The sequence below is a fragment of the Alligator sinensis genome, unplaced genomic scaffold, assembly GCF_000455745.1.
Source record: "Alligator sinensis unplaced genomic scaffold, ASM45574v1 scaffold1907_1, whole genome shotgun sequence".
Classification (NCBI taxonomy): domain Eukaryota; kingdom Metazoa; phylum Chordata; order Crocodylia; family Alligatoridae; genus Alligator; species Alligator sinensis.
In genome coordinates this window covers 63914-71537 of record NW_005843160.1, presented here as the reverse complement: position 1 = coordinate 71537, position 7624 = coordinate 63914, and the positions used below count along the sequence as shown (strand labels likewise).

Below are 7624 nucleotides of genomic sequence, written 5' to 3'. Positions count from 1 at the left end.
CCATCCTCCGCGCCTGCAGCACGGCCGCGCCCGCCCGCCCCGCTCTGCTCCGCTCCGCCTCGCACCTCGCACCGCCCCCCGCTCCCGCTCCCGCCCGGCACCTCCCAGCGGGGTCTGCTTCCCCAGCCCCGCACAGGGCACCGGCACCTGCCAGACAGACCCGGCACGCAGCAGGGGACGCCGCCCTGTCCGCTTGCGCTCGGAGGTGGCAGGTAGAAACCAGTGGCCACAAGCTGGTTCCCTCTTGCCCGAGCTCACAGGAGACCACCTCTTGTGCAGGACGTCGTTCTGATTTCGGAGTGTTTTGTACTGCAAAAACAACACAGCCGCCTAATATGCCCCCCCTGCTCTCTGCCCAGGGGTGACACCAGGCAGGATAGCCTGACGCGGGTGCCTGGGACGTCGCTAGCGCAACTGAAGTCCATTGGTAAACTTCTGGAGGCAGAAAAGCTGCTCGCGAGCAGCCAGCCTGGGTTTGCTAAAAATACACGGTGTCAAACCTGATCTTCAACAAAGGACTGGGTGGGCGGATGCAGGGAACGCGGTGGGGCGGATGGAGCGCGCTTGGATTTCGGTTGGGGCTTTTGTCAGTCTCGCCAGACCTTCCCGCACATAAATTGCGGGCTAGGCAAAACTGCACGATGGGTAGACAGCTTGGCTTGATATCCGTAAAGGTAATTATCGGTGGATCCACGTTAGGACGGCAGGAGGTTGTAACTAGAATCCCAGAAGCAACGGGCGCTAGATGCAGCCTCAGGCCGGGGATTATCACTGGGTTGTGCTGGTGCTCCTGCTGGGACTAAAAAACCTGGAGGTTTCTGGCTGGAGGGTCTTGCCCCTCTGCTCAGTCAGGGCCAGGAAGGAATCGTACCCCCCTGAGACAGGCATGCCTGGCGGAGGGGTTTGTCTTCCTCTGCAGCGAGGGGCACAGTCCTCGGCTGACGGTGTCCCTGCCGTGCCAGAAGAGTTCTCTAAGGTACCAGGGTAGACGCAGGCATGGATGCACAAAGCAAAAGAGGCTTAATCCAAAATTTCCCTCCCCTTCCAGACAAGCTCTCCAACCACTGGGGAGCAAAAGTCAACTGCCAAACACAACTGGTTCACTGATTCAGGGCTGGGTTACTCTTCTTTTCCTTGTTGCAGGGGTTTAGGTTGTAGCCGTGTTGGTCTAAGGACATAGGCAGACAAGGTTCCTTGGGTGAATTTGATATCTTTTAAATTCACCCAAGGAACCTTGTCGTCTTTTCCTTGGCATCCACCATTTATCAGGTTAAAGAGACCAGGTCCCTTCCAACCCTAATTTTCTACGATTGTTTTTTTTCGGTGAAGGGCATGCAGATGGGGACAGGAAAGACGATTCAGGAGCCTAATCCCTGCTCCTTGAGTAAGATAAATACTTTTCAGGAGATCGCCACTAAACATCACCGTATTCTCACAATTGGTTACTTGTGTGAAATGCAAAAAAACAGGTTCAACTTCTTACTCTGCTTCAGGCTGGATGGGAACCCACCCTGCTTTTAATTATTTGTCTTTTGGTTCAGATCATAAGCTTGCTGACAACAGGGAAGGTTTTGACAGGAGTGATTTATGCTTTTCACTGGCTGCGTTGATATTTTCAAGCTTTAGTATGTCTGCTAGCTAGCTAGACACATTTTTGAAAGCCAGTAGTGATGTCTTATCAAAACCTTCAGTTTTCTTTATGAGGCTTGACTGAGCGTGCTAGTTTTAAGCATAGTTATTTTCTGTCCTTTTTGATAGCTGGGCAGTTGAAACAAATTCCCAACCTGCATTGTACAAATGATATCATTCAATTAAAATAACAGTTCATTGAACAAGAGATGCAATTACTGGAGAATATTTGCAATGTAGCTACTGGAACAACATTTCTGAAGCTGTGCAATGGAAGAGCACAGCAGTGCTGCAGAAATATGTGCCGCAAACCCCCGTGCATCTAAGCTCTAAGGAGAGTCTGTTCTATAATCCATCGAGCGAAGCATAGCATAGATCTTTTCATGGATGGTGATACTGGAAGTGTTTAGCTATTGTTCGCTGGACTAGCACATTGGCTGCAATAGACAGTCGATACAATAGGGACGCATCAGCAGTATCGTAGTTAACCTGCAAAAGGGAGATGCAGCCTTTAATTGGATGTTAAATGTATCCCAAACCGACTAAAGTAAAATCTACTACCAGTCAAAACACTATATAAAATGCTTTGAGTTGTTGAATTGCATGGTTCTGGATCCATCGTCTATAGTAATAAGGGAATCGGAGGGTAATACAAACTCCATTCAATCCTTAGTATTTCCTCTGAGACTTTCAATTGTGCCTTCTGAGTTGTGGACAGCAATCTGTTAGAGGTTAAACATTATTCTTTGCGAGTTGGTATGGGTAAATGGTATTGGTAAATTCAAAGCAAGTGGGTATTGCAAGTGCGTGGTATGACCCTTGTGTTCCCTCAACGGCAACGCTTCACACGATCACAAAATCTACCTTTTGTGACGTGAATCTTGAAAAATGCATGTCCTCCTGAATTCAGTTCTTAAATATTATCACTTCCTTTTTTTCAAGGCTCCTGAGAACATGCACATTCTCAATTTTGATAGAGAAGTTCAATGCTTATGAAAGTCAAACTCAAATTTGCTTTATCTATATATGATGACCATTTCATAAAAGCAGCAATGGATCAAGCAACGTGGCTTGAATTAGTTTTCTCAACTTGGCGTGTCTTCGGAGAACACTTGAGGTAGAGATCCAATTATTAGTGACCAACACTGACATACAGAAATAACTACAGCTCTTTGAAGATGACCTTAAGACATTCTTTATGAAATCACTGAATTGGCAGAAACCAGTCACTCAGTGAATTCATAACCCGAGATGACTTTAATTGTAAGTGAGGCACCATGAAGAACAGTTGCAAAATATAAAAGAAAAGGCAAGGAATAATGGAGCCGGTGTTAATTTGGAAATGATTACTATGCCCATGATTGACGAGAAGATTAAAGTTGATTAGAAACATGACGGAAGTAGATGAAACTTTTTCAAATCCTTGGTACAATAATGAAGTGCTAGCCAAAGGCAAAGATAGATGACTCAAGGGTTCTGCAGCTTCGGAAATTGGTTGGTGGTATCTAATAGGGAGTCGTATACCAGAAATATAAAACAATGATGGCAAAAAACACAAGGGAAGTACTACTGCAAACAGTTCAGAGAGAACAGATGGACAGGGCCATAGGAAAACATTCAAATAAAACAGGCATGCGAGATCATGTATTGTCCCAAAATAAACTCAGGACATTGCACAGATGGAAGCACTCTGCACATCTTGTCTGAAAATTAGGCCAAGTCAATAAACAGAGCCATACTTCACCCAGTATGATGGCAACTGAACCAGAAAGTCTGCACCGGGGAAGAGACATTAGTTACGGACTGTTGTACTGTACATGAAGCTAGCAGAGAGCATGCCCACACGTGATGTCCTGGACATTTTAACACCAAGCGGCCAGTTTGTCACTGGCAAATTTTAAATGAGAATGATTTTGCCGACACAGTTGAGGATGCAGATTATCCGCTGGTGAAAGAATCTGTAAAAGACCCTTGACAAACTGTCCCGAAGGAAACGGGGAGAGGATGAGCAGAGACTAAGTGTACCAGAGCCATTAGCTTACTGCGCCAACCCCGCAGAGAATGGATTATCCTTGCCTCGCACCTTCTAGAAATGAGTTTTTCCCAGATATCTAGAATTGGGTCTAGGGGAATTTGAACCAACTTATTCCTTTTGGTTTTGCAAAGGTTATATAGCTTTCCTGACAATGAAACACTAATGATATGTCTGACCAGAATCGGGAGCAAGGTAAACCCTTGATATTAGGTACTTGGTGCATGGGGAATATAGATGAGTGTCTGAAAGCTGGCTGTTAGACAAGGCTTCTAGATGGACAGAACATACTGGCACGTGAGAAGGGCTTTATTTAATTAGTCCTAATTACATGGTCTGCTCTGAATGGGTATTGCTGGACCTAAGCTTTTAGAATCCAGTGGTGTATTATCATTTATGCCCCTCCATTATGAAACTGCTGGTATTTAGGATCATGTTAGGTCTAAGAGTTACAAATGCAGGACAAAAGTCACCCTAAGGGGACCCTGGTTATCTGAAGCCACTTTAAAAGAATACCTATAAAGAGTTTAAAAAAATATAAATCAGCGTGTATTAAAAAGATCTATTCTCTTTACACTTCTAATAATAACAAAATAGGGTATGGTACACAGCGCAACTTCAAAAAAAACCCAACAAAAAAAAGACCCAAGTCCTCTTGCGTTAAATTCTGAAATGTATCATTAATTTATTTACAGAAAGGCCAAAGTGTCATAATTAATGCTGTATCTACGTCAAGCAGTTTGTTGGCAAATTCCTACCGTAGGATTTTGCCAGCAAAATATCTAGGAGGTGTCATCACAAGGTGCTCTCCTCTTAAAGGTTTCTATCACGTGGTTTGTTGCCTTCAGCTTTTCAGAAAAAGACATCTTTTTGGCTCCAGGCTGCAAGACAGAGGGGGCGGGGAGAGAGAGAAAGATTAAAATATGTTCTTGGATGAGAGAGTCTAAAGCTTGAGGACTACAAGACGAAACAGAACTTTCCTACCATAAGCTGAGAAGTGCTCGTTGCGCATATATATATAGTGAAATCAACTTCAGGTCTAGATTCCCGAGGTGCTACCAGGCTGTGTAAAGTCACGTGGAGGGAAATATGGGGGTGCATGTGTGGATCCTGCAGCTAGCTAGGTACAGAGCTGCTACAGCTAGCTGCAGAGGGTGGTAGATTTGGATGAGGTGCCCTGATTCACTGCATGGATGCTGCTGGGTATCTGCATGTATGAACATCAGGCCACTTATTGAGTCTACCAAGATATGGTCTAGTTAAATGCTTTGCTTTAGAGATGCATTTCTATGATTCTTCTGCCTCCTGTGGTTTAAAATCTCTACTGTAACACTGCAGTAACGAGACTCTTCTACAGTCCAGTCCAGAATGGAAATGAGCTTGAGGGTGCGTCTGTTCAAAAGGACATCTGAAGTTGTATGCTTGTAACAATGAGCTAATGACCGGGTTGGTTTAGCCATACATAGGCCCACAGAGCACTATCGTGACCTGTAACCCTAACCTGCTACAGATCTGTTTGCATCCATCGTGAAACTCTCCTTAGGAGAACGTCAGTCTTGCTGCAATCTGCTCCACTGCCTGGTAGTTTGGAGATTTGCCTAAATGTAGACTAAACCAAAACGTGAATTCATTCTAATTTTGAATCCTGATATATTGTTAGCTCTTGGCATTTGCATAACTCTTCTTCCTTTTAGACCTGGACTGTTGCTTTGCAGTGCCAGACAGCGGCAAGAGAGAACCCCTTGCCACTGCACTGTTACTGGTCTGGAGGTTGGGGTACTTCTTGATAAGATGGCACTTGTGACTGGACAGAGCCAGAGAAAATAGCACAGAGGGCAGTTACAAATTATTGTCTTCATTACGATTTCCACCTTCTTTTCTTATGCAGACCACATTGGATCTTTAGATCCCTTTCGGCCCCCTCTCTCTTTGTATCAAGTTTGGAACACATATCAAATGGGGCTACTTTAGGGGATTGTCCAGGCTCAGGTACCGCTCAATATCTTCAGCTATGCTTGAGGATGAAACTGAGAGTACATTTGCTAAATGTGCAGATAATGCCATGCTTAGTGGAGTAGCTGGTAACTTAAACAAGATTAGGACTGAAAATGACCTTGATAAGTTGGAAACAGGGCCTGAAATAGGGGGAAATTAAGTCCGGATGAATGCAAAGTATTACACATAGGAAGGAAGAATCAAATGCACATAAGCAACATGGGGCATGACTGCTGAGGCTGCAGTACTGCAGAAGATCTTATAGTGGGTCATTACAGTTGGGATCCTAGTGGATCAGAAGCTGAATATGAGCCAACAATGTAATACTCCACAGTCTTCAGCACTGCTGAGGCCTTGCCTGGAGTATTCTGCCCGGTTAGGGGCACTGCACTCCAAGAAAGGTTTGGGCAAAGAGTCCTAAGGGGAGTAATTAAAATATTTAGTGGTCTAGAAAACACAGTAGGTGAGGAAAGATTGGAAGAACTGAGATTCTCTTTACAGAAGAAAAGACTGGGGGAATTTCATTAAAGGCCGTCAAGTACAAAAAGGGTTGTTATTAAGAAGATGGTAATTCATTTTTGTTTTTTGTGGCCACTGGGGGCAGGTTCAGAAATAATGGGCTTAAATTGCAGCAAGGGAGATTTTAGGTTATGTATTAGGAAAAACCTTCTAACTCTGAGGGTCATTAAGCACTGGAACAGATGCATTAGAGGTTGGGGAACCTCTGCCACTGGGAATGTTGTAAGTGCACTCTACATTAACACTGGGATGCTTTGGATGGAGGTGATCCTGCCACGAAGTGCCTTCCAGCCCTATGTTTCTATGGTTGTCAGTAAGCTGTGTGCTAGACAAGTCTTTCAGGATCTGGTTTCCCTTCCAGTTGCATTTGGTCCAAAGTGAGCTCACCTGACTGCAAGTTCCTTTCTCCAAAGAACGCAGCTGTAGACAGGATGATCCTGATGGCACTCTTGCCACTTGTCCTCACCAAACCCCCGTCATCATCATCAATCCCTTGGTTACTAATCTTATAATGAGTATGACTCTCCCTTAGTGATGTAGTGGTTAAAAACTCTTGAAGTCCTATCAGAGTGTGTCTGCCTCACTCCTGTCAGCTCTCATTGTCGTTTCCACAAGGAAGTTAATCAGATTTGTTATGCATGACCTCCCCTTCGTAATCCCTTCTAATTGATCAGAGCAATCTAGGTCTGGATCCTGATTTTAAGCATTTACTTACTGATATAAATAAAACGTACTCTAGTTATTTTCTTCCCCACACAGGGGATGCCTGATATAATGTATGAATGGGTACAAAGCAATAATCAAGTGACCGAGAAATTGCCTCCCTTCATCCACATGGACTTCAGAGTAGGCTAGAGATTTAAGTGGTCTGCATAGTGTAGGTGGGGGCAGATCTGTAAAGGAGATTACCAATTACTGCTTCAAAACCCTGGCTGCTTAATCTTGGGATCCATCCCAGGGAACCTTGTTCTTGGGCAAACTAAACTGCAGCTCACTGTGAAAGAGTGGTTAAATATGAGGACTCTGGTGCTTCTGAAAACGTTAGCCTCTCTGCAAGGAGAATCTTACAGCAGTGTGTGAATTGTGCGTGCCAGCATTGTGTGGTTCAGACACTAGACCTCTGCTTAAGTTGCCAGAAGTTTTGTTGCAACCATGTAGAGAGCACTTAACTTGCTGTGTAAATAGAAGGTATACCCAGGCTAGATTATGCTGGGAGAGGATGGCTTTTTGCATGCTGGCATATGCTTACTGCTTTGAAATACACAGCGTCTTTCTATCGCAAGCTGCTCGCAGACATCTCAAAACTAATGCCTGCTCATGTTTGCAGTGAAATAACAGGCAACTAAGGAATGAACAACTCCTCCAGTTCCCTTAAGGAGTTTGGGGGACTCTAATTTGGTACTTTTTCAATCAAATACCAGGCTGGCTTCCTCGCTCCCCATTTCCCTA

The 7624-nt window shown here is 44.6% G+C and overlaps 2 protein-coding genes across 11 annotated transcripts in view; both read right to left on the bottom strand.

Moving 5' to 3' along the window:
* EFHD2 (EF-hand domain family member D2) overlaps positions 1-173 on the bottom strand; it is a 15042-nt gene extending 14869 nt beyond the window's left edge. Inside the window, exon 1 of the mRNA XM_014526792.2 lies at positions 161-173. The gene's annotated coding sequence lies outside the window, so the exon portion shown is untranslated. The remainder of the gene's footprint in view (positions 1-160) is intronic.
* Positions 174-4321: 4148 nt separating this feature from the next.
* The window catches only part of FHAD1 (forkhead associated phosphopeptide binding domain 1), a 54111-nt gene continuing 50808 nt past the window's right edge, over positions 4322-7624 (bottom strand). For all 10 annotated transcript variants that reach the window (XM_025194091.1, XM_025194094.1, XM_025194098.1 and 7 more), the window contains one exon: positions 4322-4542. In XM_025194091.1, coding sequence (XP_025049876.1) covers positions 4444-4542 — 99 coding nt within the window. In that variant the 3' untranslated portion in view covers positions 4322-4443. The remainder of the gene's footprint in view (positions 4543-7624) is intronic.